This window comes from Balaenoptera physalus (genome assembly GCF_965194825.1).
Source record: "Balaenoptera physalus genome assembly, chromosome: 11".
NCBI lineage: Eukaryota > Metazoa > Chordata > Mammalia > Artiodactyla > Balaenopteridae > Balaenoptera > Balaenoptera physalus.
Window position 1 is genome coordinate 31,319,046 of NC_138896.1, and position 22,383 is coordinate 31,341,428.

A 22,383-nucleotide genomic window follows, 5' to 3' on the forward strand; every position below is an offset into this window, starting at 1 on the left:
CTTAAATGAATGACTTTAGATCTTTCTTATTTTCTAATATGTGCATTCAGTGCTTTAAATTTCCTTCTAGAAATTGCTTTTGCTGCATCCCACAATGTTATGAGATGTTATGTTTTCAGTTTTATTTAGTTCAAAATATTTTAAAATTTCTCTTAATATTGCTTCTTTGACCCATATGTTGTTTAGAAGTGTGTTGTTTAACTTACAAATATCTTGGGATTTTCCAACTATCTTTCCATTATTGATTTCTGGTTTAATTCCATTATGGTCTGACATTGTATGATTTTCATTCTTTTAAATTTGTTAGGATATGTCTTATGCCCTCAAATGTGGTCTATTTTGATGAATGTCCCATGTGAGCTTGAGAAGAATTTATAATCTATGATTGTTGGATGAATAGTCTAAAGATGTCCATTATGTCCACTTAATTGGTGATTTTGTAGAGTTCCATGTCTTTAGTGATTTTGTGCCTGCTGGATCTGTTTGTTTCTCAGAGGGGTGTTGAAGTCTCCAGCTACAATAGTGGGTTCATCTATTTCTCCTTGAAGTTCTGTCAGTTCTTGCTTCATGTATTTTGATGCTGTATTATTAGCCGTGTATCTGTTGAGGATTGTTACATCATCTTGGGAAGTTGACCCCTTATCATTATGTGATGGCCTTCTGTCTCTGATAACTTTCTTGCTGTAAAGTTGACTCTGTCTGAGATTAATATAGCTACTCCTGCTTTCTTTTGATTAGTGTTAGCATGACACATCTTTCTTCATTTGCTTTTAATCTATATGTGTCTTTATATTTAAAGTGGGTTTCTTTTTTTATGTACAGCAGGTTCTTATTCGTTATCCATTTTATACATATTAGTGTATATATGTCAATCCCAATCTCCCAATTCATCACAGCACCACCACCACCACCACCACCCCCCGCTTTCCCCTCTTGGTGTCCATACATTTGTCCTCTGAATCTGTGTCTAAGTTTCTGTCCTTCAAACTGGTTCATCTGTACCATTTTTTAGGTTCCACATACATGCGTTAATATATGATATTTGTTTTTCTCTTTCTGCCTGACTTCACTCTGTATGACAGTCTCTAGATTCATCCACGTCTCTACAAATGACCCAATTTCGTTCCTTTTTGTGGCTGAGTAATATTCCATTGTATATATGTACCACATCTTCTTTATCCATTCGTCTGTCATTGGACACTTAGGTTGCTTCCATGACCTGGCTATTGTAAATAGTGCTGCAATGAACATTAGGGTGCATGTGTCTTTAGTTTTGTTTTGTTTTTTTAAAAGAGATTGGTCTTTTATTTTTTTTTAATTAATTAATTTATTTATTCATTTATTTATTTATTTTTGGCTGCATTGGGTCTTAGTTGCTGCACGCAGGCTTTCTCTAGTTGCAGCGAGCAGGGGCTACTCTTCGTTTTGGTGTGCAGGCTTCTCACTGAGGTGGCTTCTCTTGTTGCAGAGCATGGGCTCTAGGCGCATGGGCTTCAGCAGTTGTAGCTCGCAGGCTCTAGAGTGCAGGCTCAGTAGTTGTGGTGCACAGGCTTAGTTGCTCCACGGCATGTGGGATCTTCCCAGACCAGGGCTCAAACCCGTGTCCCCTGCATTGGCAGGCGGATTCTTAACCACTGAGCCACCTCGGAAGCCCCTATTTTTAGTTTTTTAAGGAACCTCCATACTGTTCTCCATAGTGGCTGGATCAGTTTACATTCCCACCAACAGTGCAAGAGGGTTCCCTTTTCTCCACAACCTCTCCAGCATTTGTTGTTTGTAGATTTTCTAGCCCATTCTAGCTGGTGTGAGGTGATACCTCACTGTAGTTTTGATTTGCATTTCTCTAATAAGTAGTGATGTTGAGCAGCTTTTCATGTGCTTCCTGGCCATCTGTATGTCTTCTTTGGAGAAATGTCTATTTAGGTCTTCTGCCCATTTTTGGATTGGGTTGTTTGTTTTTTTAATATTGAGCTGCATGAGCTGTTACTGTATTTTGGAGATTAATCCTTTGTCCGTTGATTCATTTGCAAATACTTTCTCCCATTCTGAGGGTTGTCTTTTCGTCTTGTTTGTAGTTTCCTTTGCTTGCAAAAGCTTTTAAGTTTCATTAGGTCCCATTTGTTTATTTTTGTTTTTATTTCCATTACTCTAGGAGGTGGATCAAAAAAGATCTTGCTGTGATTTATGTCAGAGGTGTTCTCCCTATGTTTTCCTCTAAGAGTTTTATAGTGTCTGGTCTTACATTTAGGTCTCTAATCCATTTTGAGTTTATTTTTGTGTATGGTGTTAGGGAGTGTTCTAACTTCATTCTTTTACATGTAGCTGTCTAGTTTTCCCAGCGCCACTTATTGAAGAGACTGTCTTTTCTCCATTGTATATCCTTGGCTCCTTTGTCATAGATTAGTTGACCATAGGTGTGTGGGTTTATATCTGGGCTTTCTATCCTGTTCCACTGATCTATATTTCTGTTTTTGTGCCAGTACCATATTGTCTGGATTACTGTAGCTTTGTAGTATAGTCTGAAGTCAGGGACTCTGATTCCTCCAGCTCTGTTTTTTTCCCTCAAGACTGCTTTGACTATTCGGGGTCTTTTGTGTCTCCATACAAAGTTTAAGATGTTTTGTTCTAGTTCTGTAAAAAAATGCCATTGGTAGTTTGATAGGGATTGCATTGAATCTGTAGATTGCTTTGGGTAGCATAGTCATTTTCACAATATTGATTCTTCCAATCCAAGAACATGGTATATCTCTCCATCTGTTGGTATCTTTAATTTCTTTCATCAGTGTCTTATAGTTTTCTGCATACAGGTCTTTCGTCTCCCTAGGTAGATTTATTCCTAGGAATTTATTCTTTTTGTTGCAATGGTAAATGGGAGTGTTTCCTTAATTTCTCCTTCAGATTTTTCATCATTAGTGTATAGGAATGCAAGAGATTTCTGTGCGTTAATTTTGTATCCTGCAACTTTACCAAATTCATTGATTGGCTCTAGTAGTTTTCTGGTGGCATCTTTAGGATTCTCTATGTATAGTATCATGTCACCTGCAAACAGTGACAGTTTTACTTCTTCTTTTCCAGTTTGTATTCCTTTTATTTTTTATTCTTCTCTGATTGCCATGGCTAAGACTTCCAAAACTATGTTGAATAACAGTGGTGAGAGTGGACATCCTTGTCTTGTTCCTGATCTTAGAGGAAATGCTTTCAGTTTTTCACCTTTGAGAACGATGTTGGCTGTGGGTTTGTCATATATGGCCTTTATTATGTTGAGGTAGGTTCCCTCTATGCCCACTTTCTGGAGAGTTTTTATCATAAATGGGTGTTGAATTCTGTCAAAAGCTTTTTCTTCATCTATTGAGATGATCAGACGGTTTTTATTCTTCAATTTGTTAATATGGTGTATCACATTGATTGATTTGTGTCTATTGAAGAATCCTTGCATCCCTGGGGTAAATCCCACTTGATCATGACGTATGATCCTTTTAATGTGTTGTTGGATTCTGTTTGCTAGTATTTTGTTGAGGATTTTTTGCATCTATATTCATCAGTGATGTTGGTCTGTAATTTTCTTTTTTTCTAGTATCTTAGTCTGGTTTTGGTATCAGGATGATGGTGGTCTCATAGAATGAGTTTGGGAGTGTTCCTTCATCTGCAGTTTTTTGGATGAGTTTGAGAAGGATGGATGTTAGCTTTTCTCTAAATGTTTGATAGAATTCACCTGTGAAGCCATCTGGTCCTGGACTTTTGTTTGTTGGAAGATTTTTAATCACAGTTTCAATTTCAGTGCTTGTGATTGGTCTGTTTATATTTTCTATTTCTTCCTGGTTCAGTCTTGGAAGGTTATACCTTTCTAAGAATTTGTCCATTTCTTCCAGGTTGTCCATTTTATTGGCATAGAGTTGCTTGTAGTAGTCTCTTAGGATGCTTTGTATTTCTGCGGTGTCTGTTGTAACTTCTCCTTCTTCATTTCTAATTTTATTGATTTGAGTTCTCTCCCTCTTTTTCTTGATGAGTCTGACTAATGGATAATCAGTTTTGTTTATCTTCTCAAAGAACCAGCTCTTAGTTTTATTGATCTTTGCTGTTGTTGTCTTTGTTTCTATTTCATTTACTTCTGCTCTGATCTTTATGATTTCTTTCCTTCTACTAACTTTGGGTTTTGTTTGTTCTTCTTTCTCTAGTTCCTTTAGGTGTAAGATTAGATTGTTTATTTGAGATTTTTCTTGTTTCTTGAGGTAGGCTTGTGTTGCTATAAACTTCCCTCTTAAAACTGCTTCTGCTGCATCCCATAGGTTTTGGATTGTCGTGTTTTCATTGTCATTTGTCTCTAGGTATTTTTTTATTTCCTCTTTGATTTCTTTAGTGATCTCTTGGTTATTTAGTAACATATTGTTTAGCCTCCATGTGTTTGTGTTTTTTACATTTTTTTCCCTGTAATTGATTTGTAATCTCATAGCGTTGTGGTCAGAAAAGTTGCTTGATATGATTTCAATTTTCTTAAATTTACTGAGGCTTGATTTGTGACCCAAGATGTGATCTATCCTGAGGAATGTTCCATGCGCACTTGAGAAGAAAGCGTAATCTGCTGTTTTTGGATGGAATGTCCTATAAATATCAATTAAATCTATCTGGTCTATTGTATCATTTAAAGCTTGTGTTTCCTTAGTAATTGTCTGTTTGAATGATCTGTCTATTGGTGTAAGTGAGGTGTTAAAGTCCCCCACTATTATTGTGTTACTGTCAATTTCCTCTTTTATAGCTGTTAGCAGTTGCCTTATGTATTGAGGTGCTCCTATGTTGGGAGCATATATATTTAGAATTGTTATATCTTCTTCTTGGATTGATCCCTTGATCATTATGTAGTGTCCTTCCTTATCTCTTGTAACATTCTTTATTTTAAAGTCATTTTATCTGATATGAGTATTGCTACTCCAGCTTTCTTCTAATTTCCGTTTGCATGGAATATCTTTTTCCATCCCCTCACTTTCAGTCTGTATGTGTCCCTAGGTCTGAAGTGGGTCTCTTGTAGACAGCATATATATGAGTCTTGTTTTTGTATCCATTCAGCAAGCCTGTGTCTTTTGGTTGGAGCATTTAATCCATTCACATTTAAGGTAATTATCAATATGTATGTTCCTATTACCATTTTCTTAATTGTTTTGGGTTTCTTTTTGTAGGTCCTTTTCTTCTCTTGTGTTTCCCACTTAGAGAAGTTCCCTTAGCATTTGTTGCAGAGCTGGTTGGTGGTGCTGAATTCTCTTAGCTTTTGCTTGTGTGTAAAGCTTTTGATTTCTCCATCGAATCTGAATGAGATCCTTGCCAAGTAGAGTAATCTTGGTTGTAGGTTCTTCCCTTTCATCACTTTAAATATGTCATGCCACTTCTTCTGGCTTGTAGAGTTTCTGCTGAGAAATCAGCTGTTAACCTTATGGGAGTTCCCTTGTATGTTATTTGTCATTTTTCCCTTGCTGCTTTCAATAATTTTTCTTTGTCTTTAATTTTTGCCAATTTGATTACTATGTGTCTTGGTGTGTTTCTCCTTGGGTTTATCCTGTATGGGACTCTCTGCGCTTCATGGAATTGGGTGGCTATTTCATTTCCCATGTTAGGGAAGTTTTCGACTGTAATCTCTTCAAATATTTTCTCAGGTCCTTTCTCTCTCTCTTCTCTTTCTGGGACCCCTATAATGCGAACGTTGTTACGTTTAATGTTGTCCCAGAGGTCTCTTAGGCTGTCTTCATTTCTTTTCATTCTTTTTTCTTTATTCTGTTCCGTGGCAGTGAATTCCACCATTCTGTCTTCCAGGCCACTTATCCGTTCTTCTGCCTCAGTTATTCTGCTATTGATTCATTCTAGTGTATTTTTCATTTCAATTATTGTATTGTTCATCTCTGTTTGTTCTTAATTCTTCTAGGTCTTTGTTAAACATTTCTTGCATCTACTCGATCTTTGCCGCCATTCTTTTTCCAAGGTCCTGGATCATCTTCGCTATCATTATTCTGAATTCTTTTTCTGAAAGGTTGCCTACCTCCAGTTCATTTAGTAATTTTTCTGGGGTTTTATCTTGTTCCTTCATCTGGTACATAGCCATCTGCCTTTTCATCTTGTCTATCTTTCTGTGAATGTGGTTTTTTCCCACAGGCTGCAGGATTGTAGTTCTTCTTGCTTCTGCTGTCTGCCCTCTGAAGTGGGTTTCTTATAGACAACATATAGTGGGGTCTTATTTTTTGATCCACTCTGATAATCCCTGTCTTTTGATTGGTGTGTTAAGACCACTGACATTCAAAGTGATTATTGATATAGTTGGATTAATATCTACCATATTCGTTACTGTTTTCTATGTGCTGCCCTTGTTCTTTGTCCCCATTTTTGTCTTCCACTCTTTTTCCATCTTTTGTGGTATTAACTGAGCATTTTATATGATTCCATCTTCTTTCCTTTCTTAGCATGTCAGTTATACTCCTTTTTTTTTAATTTTACTTTTTTTAGTGGCTGCCCTAGTGTTTGTAATAACACATTGACATCTAATCAAAGTCCACTTTCCAATAACACTTTACCACTTCACAAGTACTATTAGTACCTTATAAGAACAAAATAATATTGATTCCTTCCTCCTGTCCCTTGTATTGTTACTGCAATTCATTTCACTTATACATAAATATACAGAAACATGGGTATATATGCAATGTAATTTAATACATTATTGCTATTATTTTGAACAAACCATTATCTATTAGATCAATTAAGAATAAAAGTTTTTATTTTACCTTCACTTATTCCTTCTCCAATGTTCTTCCTGTTTTTATTTATATCCAGGTTTCTGAACTATATCTAAAGAACTTCCTTTAACATTTTCCTGCAAGCAGGGGTACTAGCAAAAAAAAAAACTTCCCTCAATTTTTGTTTGTCTGAGAAAATCTTTGTTTCTCCTTCACCTTTAAAGGATTACATCACAGAGTACAGAATTCTGGGTTGGTGGATTTTTTTCTCTCAACACTTTAAATATTTCACTCCACTTTTTTCTTGCTTACATGGTTTCAGAGAAGTTAGGTGTGATTCTTGTCTTTGCTCCTTTATAGGTAAGGTGTTATTTTTCTCTGGCATCTTTTAATTTTTTTCATTTTTCTGTAGTTTGATATGCCTAGGTGTAGTTTGGTTTTTGTTTTTATTCTGCTTGGTGTTCTCGGAGCTCCCTGGATCTGTGGTTTGGTGTCTGACATTAATTTGAGAAAATTCTCAGTCATCGTTTTTTAAAATATTTCTTCTGTTCCTTTCTCTTTTTCTTCTTCTGATATTCCCATTATACATATGTTATACCATTTGTAGCTCTCTCACAGTTTTTGGATATTTTATTCCATCTTTTCTGGTTTTTTCACTCTTTGCCTTTCAGTTTTGGAGGTTCCTAGAGAACAGTTCTTGGATATTCTGTTCTTTTTTTCCAGTCTTTTTACTCTTTGCTCTTCAGTTTGGGAGGTTTCTAGTGCAGTATCCTCAAGCTCAGAGTTTATTGCCTCAGTCATATCCAGTCTACTAACAAACCCATCAGAGGCATTCTTTACTTCTGTTAGTGTGGTTTTTTATCTCTAGCATTTCTTTTTGATTTTTTCTTAAAATTTCCATCTCTTTGCTTACATTGCCCGTCTGTTCTTGCATGCTGTCTACTGTATCCATTAGAGCCTTTAGCATCCTAATCATAGTTGTTATAAATTCCCAGTCTGTTAATTCCAACATACCTGTCATAAATAGGTCTGGTTCTGATGCTTGCTGTGTCTTTTCAAACTGTTTTTTGCCTTATAATATACCTTGTAATTTTGTCTTAATACCCAGACATGATATACTGGGTAAAAGGAACAACTATAAATAGGTCTTTATTAATATGGTGGTAAGATGTGGGAGGAGGGGGCGCATTCTATACAGCTATGATTAGGTCTTAGTCTTTTAGTGAGCCTGTGCCTCTGAACTGTGACCTTCACAAGTGCTTCTTAGTGTCCCACCCACCAACCTATTAGTCAAGGTGGCTACAGTGGACTGAAGTTGGGTATTTGCCTTTTCCCAGGTCAGTTAGGCTCTTATAAAACCTCTGCAGGTTAAGCTCTGGTTAAATAGTTCCTCCTGTAGGTAGACCTTGTTAAGAAGAACAGTATGCTTTGGTGTATTTCAAAATGCCTTTGACCCCTCTCCCTGCCTGAAGCATGAGGAGAGTTTTCTGTGATACTCACTTTGAGAACCTGGTAGAGCTCCAGGAGGTAAAACTCAGAAGAGTGTGGTCCCCTTCCCCATCCCCCATGATTGAGTCCCCCTGGAGTTTTATCTCCCGGGTTTGTCCACACTACACACCTAGCAGTTTGTCAGTTACAGTTCAGTTTTCTCTACCCCAGCACTGGTCCCCACAGAGGTTTTTGCTTATAGATTTGTGCTCCATTAAGTTGTGACTGTCTGTATTTGCCTGTCTGTCTCTCTGATTTTAAGGGCATTGGTTTTCCCTGTCACTTCACTTCTCCTTTGGATGTAAGAATTGTTGATTTTTCTGTTTGGTCAACTTTTACTTGTTATTAGGACAGAGTGGCACCTTCCAAGCCTCTTACGTGCTACCTCAGAAACGAGAAGTCCTCCAGTTATTCTAATTTAATATAAGGAGTTTATATCAGGCTCTAAAGTAATGATTCAAAAGAATTGGTTGAATGTTTATATAACATGAGCATTTCTTGCCTGAATTTTGATAAACCCTTCAGTGGTAGGTGGTGTGGGTTGGTGTCCTGGATTTAATATTTATTGTGACAAGCATAGCCTGTAGACTGGCATTTGGGAATAAGATAAGTCAGGCTCTCTCTCCTCTGGGTCTTACCTAGAACATTTTTCTGTCCTGCTATGCATTCCCCTCCCATCCCCAATTCAGGCCTCAGCTGAGTGTCTTTTCCTTCAAGAAGCCTCCTTGATCACCACCACCCACATCTACTATCCTCTTATGTGGTCCCATTACACTGTATTCTCACTTTGTAATTCCCATTACTTCTGTCATTTCTCATTCAATATGTCTCCCCCCACTAGACTGTCCAACATATGAAGGGTAGGAACCACTTCTGTGATCACTGCTGTGATCACCACTGCACCTCACAGCCTATATTATTAAATAAATGAATGAATGAATGGATGACAGTAGCTTCATACAGAAATATACCTTCTCAGGTGGCTACCTCAGTGATTGATATTAACTACTGTGTCCTGATAGTTCTGTGTCATAATTTTATTATTCACTGTCTTCCAAAAATTCTTGAATATCTTAATTATAATTTATTTACTCTTCTAAATTGGTGTCTTGACCATGGGTAAACAGCTGTTGCTATTCGTGTTCTTATTCCTCATGCTGTATTTTTTTGACGTGGCAAAGGCCATTGAGGCAGTATTTTCTTTTAATTTTTATTGTATCATTGTTGACAACTTTGAAAATAGGAAATACAATTGAGCAACATTGCCACCCAACCACGATTGTTAAAAAATTATTTTATACGACTATAAACTTTTCAGTAACAGAATATTGGAACTTAAAATGTTTAGATGCCACAAAACAATTTAACAGTGTTGTTTTAGATGACTTGGATTTTTTTTTCTGGCAAACAATGCAGTTGGCTCCATAGATACAGAAGTTTTTACTCCTGGCAGAAAACAGTAATGAGAAGCCCAGAAATGCTCCCATTGGGAGCTGTGAACTAACATCAGAGTAACCCTTTGCTTTGTTGCATTGCTTATGATTGAATTATTAAGGTCACTAATTTATTTTTCTTAACAATTGCTGCTGACGGTTATCTGGTGAAATGATAAGTGTGTGGTCTAAACCTAATTTTTCAGAGCTGAGAATACCCCAGCTCCTGCTGTCATGGTGAACACATGTTAGCATTTCTCGTTGTCCAGAGGAAACTAAGGTACTTGCAAGTCAAATGCATTCATTCATTCGATGATTGTTTATTGAGCACCTACTTATGTGCCGTACATTGGGTTGCACCCTGGACATACAGAGATAAATAAAATAGCAACTTCCTGCCTTCTGGAGAGCTTTGGGTCAAACAAGAAAAATGAGAATTAACTGTTGTTATACTAAACTGCCCCCCCAGAAATGGAGATTTTGATTACTAACTCCTGCCAGTTTGGCACTGTTTATACATATATGTGTTTGCAGCTTGGAACAATTCGGACATCTGTGTTTTGTTTACAGTATAGGTAGCTGAAGAAAAGTTTAATATTATTGCCATTAAATTATTATTACCATAGATGTATTTAAGTGCATACAATATCATGGAAAGAATAGTTTAAACATAGAAATGGCACACTTTTAGTTAGACTCATGTAAAGTTGCTAAAAATGACATTCACAAAAAACTTTTCTCTAAAATGCAATGCTGTTTGTATCAACCACATAATTATTTTTCTCAGCAGCAACAAGAAATTAACACATCTCTCATATAATTTGATTGCAATGACTTGGGCAACTAGAAATGGTAATTTTTAATAATTAAATTTTAATTTAGAGATGTTTATATTCAGAATCCTGAAATAACTTATAAGAAGAATATGATATAGACTTAGAGAAAAACATGCATAAAATGACACGTTCCTCAAGATTTATAGGCTCCAGTTACTTGGAATAGAATGGGAGTTAATGCTATGTCTTTTTCCTATTCTGCCAGCCAGAGAAGACCTCTTATTTAGAGGGCAGGGCTCCCTCCACTGTCTTAAATCAAGGCTCTGCTGTCTGACAAACTGCCCTCCATGATTTTCACTGGATATTTATAACATGGGGAAGTACACAAAAAAGGAAAATGTTTAATGAAGAGCTTTGCATGTTACAATGCTATACATCATATGGTTCAATTTAGATTCTCTGAAATATCAGAGTTAGAATGAAATTATCAAAAAGGGGAAAGTCACATGGCATTGGTACAAACAAGATGTGCCTATTTGTATTTATGTTTGCTAATGAATTTCAGCCATGATCCCCACTTTGATTTTAAGAGTCTCAGACCACCATTCGGTTTTATTCATTGTAATTAAATCTCTTGCCCACACGCAGACAGACACAAGGGCAGCAAGAAAAGGGGGGCATATTTTATCTTTTCAAAAGCTATTACGTAGCTTTGATATGAAGCTCCAGAGGTCCAAAGATTTATAGTATTAAAGCAAAACAGTATGTCTCTCAGGGCACTGTCACCTCCTTCAGCAAATGGAGGAGCCGAGAGAGGGCTTGGACTGTGAATCCAGTGACCCCACGGAGGGCAGGACTGAACTTGTGCTTAACGGGAGCAGTGGAATTTGAGGCAACTTGGTATAGTCTCCAATGTTGCTACCGGAAGAGAGGTAGAAAAAGGCCAGATAAAAGCACAACTGGTTTCACAGTAACTTGGGAGTGAGTTGGGGCAGAGAGGAGGGCTAATTCAGCTGTCTTGTGGAACAGCATTTATACGTGAAATGCAGAGATGTACATACCTTCCCAACCCCAGCCAACCGAGTGTCCCAATAAATAGAACACTTAGGCTAACTTAATTAGTTAGGACTGGGGAGAGACTGTTGCTTTCGGTTACTCTCCAACCTCCCTCACCTTTTCCTTCCAGCAAAGCCAAGCCAGTAGCTGTAGAACCTCTGCCCTCTGTGCCCTCTTCATCCTTGTGGAGTGGAAAAGAGCTTTTGGGAAACCACCAGGCCCTTGGTAACCAGGGCGGCTCCTGTAGCCCACAAATCATCCAAAGTGCAGAGAGTCTACCCTACACTTAGTTAATTGGGAGTTAACGGTAGTTTGGGACAGGGTGAATGTATGCCCCAAATCTTTTCCTTGTCCTTCTTCTACTGGATTTAACCCAAATTCGCCAACTCCAGACAGACCTAGGCAGGCCACATTACTTGCTTGGCCCTAAATCAGACACTGAGCACAGCCTTAGTAAGACTTCAGCATGAACAAATGGTACGTCTTTCCCTTGAAGGTTCTAAAGGTGCATACTTGTGCCACAGAACCTTTCAGCCAAGTTTATCTTAATTATTTTGCTATTTCATCCATTTATCAAAATTATAATTTGGGGCACTCAGGGATATTAGGTGATTCTCTAACGGAGAGCTACTCATATAGCAGAAGAGGCAGAAGTAAAACTAAAAGCTCATGATGACTGCCTTGTTCTAACTACTCAGCTGTCCTGTTTTGGACATCATGAAGTCCCTCCCTTTGCCCAGTCTGTTCACTTTTGTTCTGCTCCCAAGGGTACTTTATCTGGAAAAATGAATTTTTCCCCTACATCTGTTTTCCCCATTAAGGTCAGAGAAGCTGAACACACAGCTTTGGGCAGAATGAGAACCATCCTGGGTTCTCCCCACATGCCCATGGATGTGTCTCTCTTTCTCTCTGGGCAATGGTTTTTTCATCTGTTAAATTAGGAATTGGGCTAGAGGAGTTCACAAAGATACTTTCCAATTCCAAAATTTTACTGTTCCTTGATTTTAGATGTAAGGAAAAGATTTGTTCAACTTGGTTTAGTAGGCTTAATTTCCAAATCCCTTTGCCATTGTGGAATTAAAGGTGGTGTGGCGGCCTGAAGGACCGTGCTGCCTGACAGCGGCATCCCAGCACCTGGGAAGGAGAAAAACAATGACTAGTGTATAGATGACCCACAAGTAAGAAGTGCGAGAGATAACAGGTAACCCGTCTGCTGTCTGCGTGAAAGGCATGGTCCAAAAACCTAATTTCTCTTTCTTCTGTATGAAATGAAATGCTAAGATTAGGATTTCCATTATGAAATATTGTTTACTGTAGAATCATGACAGACTCTGAGAGGGTTCCATTTATTGACCAAACCATTTTGGGGTCCTGTTAATGGTGTACTCACCTACTCCACCACCATTCTCAGCCCTCACCTGCATCCGGGTCACTGGGATTGCTTCTCAAACATTCCAAACTCGAACTCCACTCAGACCAATTGACTTTAAAGAAGTGAAGCCAGAGTATCTGTTATTTTTGTAAAGCTCCCCAAGTTATTTGGATGCACAATGTTTTTTATTATATACTGTTCTTTAAATTAGTCTGGAAAATAAGCGCCAGTTGAGAGTGCCTCCAAACTGAAGATGATTTAGATTCAGGTCCCGTCTTTGCACTCTGAGGGATTGTGCCAGACTAATCTAGTTAATTTTAATTCACTTTAAGTGATCTTTAGCAAGAATTGAGTTTATTAGGACTAGGAGAATATGTATATCTATAGTAATCTGGATGGAATAAATTAGGCCAGATTTCAGGGTTTTTTTTGTTTTCTTTTGTTTAATGTAAGACAGTGTGGTGTAATGAAAAGAATACCGGCCCTGGGTTTTGAATCCTAAATCTACTCATCACCCACTAGACATGTCACTTTAAAAAGGAGAATAACAAGACCTTTTTTGTTTTGCTAGTTGTGGTAAGGCTAAATTAGATATGGACATGAAAGTATTGTACTTCATAAACCATTTTTTTTTAAAGTGTAGTATTTTTTAATATTTGCCCCCCTGCTTTAAGAAATATACAATCTCATGCCCTTTTAAGTGTTATTTGAAATTAAATATTATGATTAAAAGTAAAAGAGAAAACAAAAAGGCTGCCTTGTCTTTTCTCTTTCCCACCCTTGAAAATGACCTCTCAGTGCATTTTACTGGTGGTGGTTAAACCATTAGCATTAAGTTGGAAGCTTTAGTGACTGCAGGGACTGTGTTACTTATCCTTGTGTCCTTTGCACCTCCAAGCACAAGTGGTGGTGCAAGCAAGCACCACCAAGCACCAAGCTGGAACTCTAAATAAAGAGTTGCTAAAATCCAATTCTGCAAATTTATAGGAATTCAGATAATAGAACCAAAATCTTTTGTCTTAGGCCTTTGAGGAATGAAGTATTTGTAAGTGAATTTGAGGCCTGCTGTAATGAAATTTTACCCCTTTTTTTCCGGCTTTATTGAGGGATAATTGAAATATATAAGGTTATACAATATATAAGGTTTGGTTTATTTAAAATCTTCCCTTTTTAAAAAAAATTTTATTGGCGTATAGTTGATTTACAATTTTGTGTTAGTTTCAGGTGTACAGCAAAGTGGTTCAGTTATACATATACATATATCCACTCTTTTTTTTTTTAAGATTCTTTTCCCATATAGGCCATTACAGTGTAGTATTGAGTAGAGTTACCTGTGCTATACAGCACGTTCTTATTAGTTACCTATTTTAGTAGTAGTGTGTATGTATGTGTGTATATGCCAGTCCCAGTCTCCCAATTTATCCCTCCCTCCGCTTATCCCCTGGTAACCATAAGTTTGTTTTCTACATCCATGACTCTATTACTGTTCTGTAAATAAGTTCATTTGTACCCTTTTTTTTTAGATTCCACATATAAGTGATATCATATGATATTTGTCTTTCTGTGTCTGACTTACTTCACTCAGTATACAATCGCTAGGTCCATCCATGTTGCTGCAAATGGCATTATTTTCTTCTTTTTTATGGCTGAGCAATCTTCCATTGTATATATGTACCACATCTTCTTTATCCATTCCTCTGTTGATGGACGTTTAGGCTGCTTCCATGTCCTGGCTATTGTAAATAGTGCTGCAGTGAACACTGGGGTGTATGTATCTTTTTGAATTATGGTTTTCTCCAGGTGTATGCCCAGTAGTGGGATTGCTGGGTCGTATGGTAGTTCTATTTTTAGTTTTTTAAGGAGCCTCCATACTGTTCTCCATAGTGGCTGTACCAATTTACATTCCCACCAACAGTGTAGGAGGGTTCCCTTTTCTCCACACCCTCTCCAGCATTTATTGTTTATAGATTTTTTTGGTGATGGTCATTCTGACCAGTGTGAGATGATACCACATTGTAGTTTTATTTTGCATTTCTCTAATAATTATTGATGTTGAGCATCTTTTCGTGTGCTTTTTGGCTATGTGCATGTCTTCTTTGGAGAAATGTCTATTTAGATCTTCCGCCCATTTTTTGATTGGGTTGTTTGGGGTTTTTTTTATATTGAGCTGCATGAGCTGTTTTGTATATTATGGAGATTAATCCCTTGTCAGTTGCTTCGTTTGCGAATATTTTCTCCCATACTGAGGGTTGTCTTTTTGTTTTGTTCATGGTTTCCTTTGCTGTGCAAAAGCTTTTAAGTTTAATTAGGTCCCATTTGTTTATTTTTGTTTTTATTTTCATTACTCTAAGAGGTGGATCAAAAAACATCTTGCTGCGATTAATGTCAAAGAGTGTTCTGCCTATGTTTTCCTCTAAGAGTTTTATAGTGTCCAGCCTTACAATTAGGTCTTTAAACCGGTTTGAATTTATTTTTGTGTATGGTGTTAGGGAGTGTTCTAATTTCATTCTTTTACATGTAGCTGTCCAGTTTTCCCAGCACCACTTATTGAAGAGACTGTCTTTTCACCATTGTATATTCTTGCCTCCTTTGTCTTAGGTTAGGTGACCATAGGTGCGTAAAATCTTCATTTTTTCTTAATGTAGGCATTTATCACTATAAACTTGCCTCTTAGAACTGCTTTTGCTGCATCCTTTTGTTTCATCTTGAAGAACTCCCGTTAGCATTTCTTCTAAGGCAGGTCTAGTGGTGATAAATTCCCTCAGCTTCTGTTTGTCTGGAAAAGTCTTTATCTCTACCCGGGAACTACTTTCCTGGGTAAAGTGTTCTTGATTGGCAGGTTTTTTTCTTTGAGCACTTTGAATATATCATCCCTTTCTCTCCTGGCCTGCAAGGTTTCTTCTGAGAAATCTGCTGATAACCTTATCTGGGTTTGCTTGTATGTGATGACTCTTTTTAAACTCTTGCTGCTTTCAAAATTCTCTTTTTGTCAGTGATTTTTAAGAGTTTGACTATAATATGTCTCAGTGAATAGCTCTTTGGGCTAAATCTATATGGGAATTCCTGAGCTTCATGTTTCTGGATGGTCATATCTCTCCCCAGATATCAGAACTTATTTCTTTACATGAGTTTTCTGACCCTTTCTCTCTCTTTTCCTTCTAGGACTCCCATAAATCAAATACAGTCATCCCTCAGTATCTGTGGGGGATTAGTTCCAGGACCCGCCATGGATACCAAAATTTGCAGATGTTCAAGTCTCTTATATAAAATGACATAGTTTTTGCATGTGACCTCTGTAAATCCTCCCATATATACTTTAAATCATCTCTAGTTTACTTATAATAACTAATTCAATGTAAATGCTATGTAAATAGTTGTAAATACAATGTAAATGCTATGTAAATAGTTGCTGGCTCACAGCAAATTCAAGTTTTGCTTTTTGGAACTTTCTGGAATTTTTCTTCCAGATATTTTTGGTTGGTTGAATCTGCAGATGTGGAATCCATAGATACAGAGGACTGACTGCATTATTTCACTTAATGGTGTCCCCTAATTTACACAGACTTTTTTCACCCTTTTTTCATTCTTATTGCTTTTCTCCTCTTAATGGATAATATCAAGAAATCTGTCTTCAAGTTTACACATTCTTTCTTCTGCTTGATTCTGTTTTTGAAGCTCTCTCTTGCATTTTAGTTCCAAAATTTTTGTTTAGTTCTTTTTTATGATTTCTATCTCTTTGTTGAATTTCTCATTTTGTTCACGCATTGTTTTCTTGAGTTCATTGAGTTGTCTATCAGTTCTCTTAATCTCACTGTGCTTTCTTAAAATAATTATTTTGAATTCTTTTTCAGGTAACTCACAGATATCCATTTCTTTATGGTCAGTTACTGGAAAATTATTGAGTTCCTTTGGTGGTGATATGTTTCCTTGCTTTTCCACGTTTCTAGTAGCTTTGCATCGATGTTTGCACATTTGAGGGAGCAGTCAACTCTTCCAGCCTTTTCAGACTGACTCTGGAGGGGAAGGACTTTCACCTGAAGGTGTCTGTGAGGGCTCTGGCAGGATGGGGTTCAGCAGCTCTGATTCTGGGGAAAGCACAGTGGCATAATCTCTGTGCAGCTCCATCAGCTGAGGTCAACTTGGGCAAAGACTGCAGGGGCCCAGACTGCAGAGGTCCTGCAAGTGGCAGTGATATCTAGGGCTGTTGGGGTCCTCGATGGCAGAGGCTGCTGCTGGGGTCTTTCTTTTTTGCCTGTGAAAGGAAGTTCTAGCCAAGGGGATCCATTTTGGTACAAGGTTTAGTGAGCTGGCACTCAATGGCAGTGGAGCCGGTGTTCTAGGATCAGGCACATGTGGAACTACCTTGGTCCTGGGGCACAGGTGCACTTGCAGTGATGGCAGTGCCAGTGTCTGAGGTGCAGGCATGTGTATATCTTCCAAGGACCCAGGGTCTGAGTCCTTGGGGCTCACCACAGTGATTTGGGCCCCAGGGTGGGGAGATACAGCAGTGGCACCAGCTGTGGGGTGACAGGGTACAGTAGTGGCTTGGGCTCAGGGTGCAGCAACAGCACATCCTGGGGATGGTGGGTCAGAGTCGTAACTCTGGCCCCATGGGACAGGGTGCGGAGCAGCAACAGCTCCGCCTCAGTGATGCCAAAATTGATCAGGAAATGTAGTAGTAAGAATAAAATACAGGTCTGAACTGAGGGGCGTGGTTTTATCTATAATTAAAGCCTTACTAATTAGGCTAATGGCATAAATAACACACACATACAATCACATTCAAACTGCAGGATATGTTTTAGAGCATATTTATCTTCTTTTGCTTAAGATAAATATTAACCTTTTGCTTTTTAATATTAATTGGCATTCCTTAAAATGTGTAACTTATGATGAACCATAAAAAAGCAGAAGTAAACCAGTTTGGGATTTAAATGTTTTCTCTAGCTTGTTCATTGTCCGTACGATTTTTTTTAAGCCATATTTTTAAAGTACACCCTTAATTAGTTCATTTCCCCACCAGTGCCCAGTGCAGCAAGTAGAATCTATGTCTGTTTATCCAGGTAGATTGAGATTCCAGTAAATGGTCATAATTTGGAGCTGAATGAATAAAAGAATGTCAAAAATGGGGAGCTAGCTTGATACTCAATTTAAAAAAAAAAAAGCCTAAGAACTACAATTGGTCCTTTAAAATATATATATATCATCTTTGCTGGTAACTTTGGGAGATGCTAAAATATCTGAGCTGTTCAGTGCATTTACACAGGAGCCAACAGTTGAGAACAGAGCTCTATTAAGTAAGAAGTAAAGCTTAAGTGGTATATAGCAGTAAGAGCTGGTTTGCGGGGGGCGAGGTCTGTGTTATTGATTAATTTATACTTTTCAGTAGTTGGGGAGGTCCTGGCTTTTTCTGGTCAAGGTCTGGGTTTTACTAACTAAGGATGTCTGTGAATCGTTCATAGGATCTGACAGTAGAGAGTGAGTGGGATACAGAGTGTTTCATGAGAATGTGGCCTCTGGAAGGCCCTCACACCAAGCAATGTTTAAATTTAGTTTCAGCATTCCCAACACAAATAGAGAGAAATTCACAGTTGACACAAAGATGAGTTGTCTTCATCCATCTTCCTTTCAAGTTGCTCACTCTGGAAGGGATGCCAAATTTGGGACATTCCCATAATTACCCTACACAGACAGACAACATACATCCTTTATACATCAAAAGGAAAAAGCAGTGACTCAGGGTGGAGGACCCTAGGGGATTGGTTTGCTGAAATTGCTCTTCACTAATTACACATGCTCGTTTGTTTCTTCTTTATTTTAGAATTAGAACAGGAAAAACTTATTCCAGAAATCTGGGTCAGCTCTAAACTTTGGTTTTCTCATTAAACTTGGCTACTTGAGTGTCTATGTTATTAAATAAGCCTGTCATCTTTTACTTGTTTGCAAACAATAGTAATCAATTATCTGTGAAGGTGACTTGATTTTTGAAAAGTGACCTTTTCAGTACTGGAGTGAACCATTTCATATCGCCCACCCTGGAAAGATTTAATGTGGTAATTTCTCAGGTGAGCTCAGCCAAGACTCAGTCTTCTCCTGAGCCAAGACTGCTTTTTCAAGGAAGGCTCACCTCAACCGTTTACCTTTAAGAGGAACCCAGTTTTATTCCCAGGTCCATTTATCTCCATGTAAACCATCCCTGTGCTTTCAATATTATGTTATGTTAAAGGTTGTCACTGTGGTTGTAAACTGTAAAATATCAAGGTTAAGAAGCTGAAAGTATTACTTTGGCGTGAGCCTCTCGAAGGCGGCTGTGGCGGAAGGGGCTGTTTCAAGGCCTGAGGCTCCCCTGCCTGTAGTTGTGGGAAGACACCTTATCCGTTCCTGCAGCTTATTTGTGGCTCTCCAAGGAGCTCACTTAACCACTGTTCTCCGGTGCACAATCTTAGGAGCTAGAGCTGGAATTTTCTAGCCTTTGTTAGAATGTTTGCTTCAATCTGAAAGTGCCCTGTGGCACAAAAAGTCCAATGGTAGGATGGAGCTCCCAGAGATCCCTGAGAAAGGAAACTTGGAATCTGCCACTGTTTTCTCATCCTTGATATGCTGATCTGGAGTGAACTGTGTAACAGCATAACCCACCGATGAAATTTCAGCCAGGGCGCCAAAGCCTGACAACCATAGTAAATCCTGTGTAAGCAGGAGATTTGGAGGGAAGGTTTTGAAGGTAATTGAATTTTATGATTAACAGAAAGTTATCTGGAAAACCATTTTTGTTTCACCTCATATTGGTAGAAGTCTTTCTAAAAAGCTTGGGTCCACTTTCCTTTTTTTTTTTTTTGTATAATTAAAAATAATCATGTTTTTAGAATTAAACTCTCAGCACCTTCATAATATTATCGTAACCATAAAAGCTTATTCTGTATTTCCTATAATATGGCTACTGAAGGTAAATTTATTGGACCGAAAGTTTATAGACTCCAGAACAGCCCAGAGTTACTAGCTTAAAGGAAAAAAAAAATCCCTGATATGAGATTTTGTCATTTTTTCCATTTTTCTGAAAACAGATTATAGAAAAACTCCATTTAATTGAGGGTTATGAATTCTCTGAACGTTGCTGTTCCTAGTTTAAATAATGAAAACTATGGTGGTGAAAAGGGGTATTTTATTCCTAAATCCCGGATTTTAATTCTGCTTCACTCTGGGTCTCATTGTGAGAATCAGGACAAGTCAGAGAGGCCCTGTATGGCCCAACTCTTCCAACTCTGAAATGCAGAATGTATCTCTTAGGGTGAGAAATCACACCATTTTGCTTTCTTTACTGGAATATATTGCATTATTGCAATTAGTAGCTTTTCCCATTTTTCTTTTATGGGAGTATTTTTATCCCATCATGAATATACATTTATACATCTATATGTACATGAATGTATATAAAATTATGTAGGATTCAAGTTTTCCGTAATGTCTGTAATGTACAGAACTCCTTAGAGATCACCATATTTGTGGTGGGGGTGGGGCGCTCTGTTAGTATCTGTTCCCATAGCTTTTCGCTGAGACTGTAAATTAGGCCTGGGAAGGATATAATGAGTCAGTAATTTACAGACTATTAAGAGACTTAGTTAGAAGTGATTCTTGGGCATGTCCAATAGAGAGCACATGTTTATAAAGGACAAACAGATTCAACACAACATGTCTTTGGCCTAACCAAGCCCAATCAATTAACAGAATGGGATGTCTTATTTTAGGTATCTCCCACTCCCCCAAAATAGAATCACTAACCACTTGTTAACCACACTGACTTTCTAACAGAGTGGCTGCTAAAGCTTTGCCACCAGAAATGTTCAGATTAAGTACCCTATTAGATTGTAGCCAGCAGAGTCTACAAAACAGGAAGAAAGTTCTGTTTGCTCTTTTGCTTCCTTTCCTGGTTTGACTTGATGTGATAATTCACTGCAGATTTCTTTTGCTTTGACAGAGTGCCTACCGCAGGAATGGGATGGCTTTTCTGGCCTGCTGATGTGACTGTGAGTGCGACAACAGGAAAGGCAATGTTATGTTAAGGTGATTTCTGTTCCCCTCCTTGGGCAAAATAAAATACAAGTTTACCTTCTCCGCATTCTTGGGAGTGGCTTGGTTTGTTGTGACTATCAACTGGCTGACTCCAGCCCTTTTCCAGCCCCCTCAACACTTAGTCTTGTTTACTGGATGGGCCATTTAGCCAATTAATGGCAGGATGTTTGGGATGGTGTGTAGGTGGACAAGAATGCACATCACACAATTTTGAAATTTTAATTTGGAATAGATTTACTGCTCTCAGCTCACATAACTTAAAAGCAGTGACTTTTTTTTTCCTCAGTGTTTAGTCTGTGTTTTATTTGATGCATTTTGTAATCCAGGTTTCGGACAAAGGAAACAAAAGAACAGTCAGTCTTCCCCTTGCACTGTCCCACCAACTCTACCTTCTGACATTTGATGTCAGGATCTACATGTATTTTACAGACAAATGTCCATCTTATAAACTCACACTAATCAAAGACCTAATTGGCCTGATGAACTGTCTGTTCCCATCTTCTCTTCCCTTCACCCCACGTGTAGTATATGTGTCATTTTCATGGCTTCTTCCCAACTTTTTGAGTATCTGCCTATCGTGTGTTTTTCCCCTCGTAGACCCTCTTCCCCATCTTCATTTTTCTCCTTCCCCTGTCCCTCCGATCCCCAGGCCCAGCCCTCACACACACGCTGTACCCATTTAGAAGCAAAGCGGTTAGAATCAATGGATGGGGAGCCAAGTGATCTGTTTTCTCCCTCCAAAGCACTAACACCTAGACTACAATGTGGGCTGGGCAGTTTCTTGCTGCTAGCAGCTGAGTTATCCTTCTGGCATCTATACTTTCTCCAGTAAACGAGGAACTGTAATGAAGCAAACCAAAATATAGCAGTTATATACAGTTCTTGATTGAACTCGAATTGCAAAGAAGGAAGTTGTTTCTTTAATTCTTTATGAGTTTTGTATAATTTTACTTTTATCGTGGTTTCTACACACACTGAGATAGCCTTTGTAAAGAATTAATAAAAACAGAAATGAGAAGCATGAAAGATTTTCCTCCTGTGACCAAATCATAGTGAGGCTCGGTTAATGTGATTGTGCCATATTATTCACATTTGTTAACTATCACTTACCTGTTCTATGTTAGTCCTTCTGGAAAAAATCTTCATGTCAAGAACAAAAAAATGCAGATATATAATATCAAAAAATTGCCAAAGGGTTTTGATGTTGCATCTGTGCTTGGTGAAATGTATGATTAAACTTTTCTTTTTATCATCATTCTTATTTTTCTTGGCGTCCCTAATCATGGAAAATTATAAGCTTGCAGTAAACATCCTAACTTTTAAAACGACAGCATTTATTGTATTTGGTTTCTATGCCAGGCTTATAGATGTATAAAATTTTCAGGAGCCGATTTTTCACATCAAAATTCCTCCTCTCCCACATTATACATTTTAAAGTATGCACAAGGCAGAAAATATAGGGTTTAGATTTTTTTCCC

At 38.0% G+C, this 22,383-nt stretch overlaps 1 protein-coding gene across 12 annotated transcripts in view; it reads left to right on the forward strand.

Moving 5' to 3' along the window:
- Window positions 1–22,383, forward strand: part of SUPT3H (SPT3 homolog, SAGA and STAGA complex component) — a 446,064-nt gene that overhangs the window by 401,541 nt on the left and 22,140 nt on the right. For 7 of the 12 annotated variants that reach the window (XM_082412497.1, XM_082412492.1, XM_082412493.1 and 4 more), the window contains one exon: window positions 20,811–22,160. The exons of 1 other annotated variant lie outside the window; for it this stretch is intronic. In XM_082412497.1, coding sequence (XP_082268623.1) covers window positions 20,811–20,852 — 42 coding nt within the window. In that variant the 3' untranslated portion in view covers window positions 20,853–22,160. Of the gene's footprint in view, window positions 1–20,791; window positions 22,161–22,383 lie in introns of those variants that run through there. 4 more of the 12 variants (XM_082412496.1, XM_082412494.1, XM_082412502.1 and 1 more) reach the window with 3 other exon arrangements.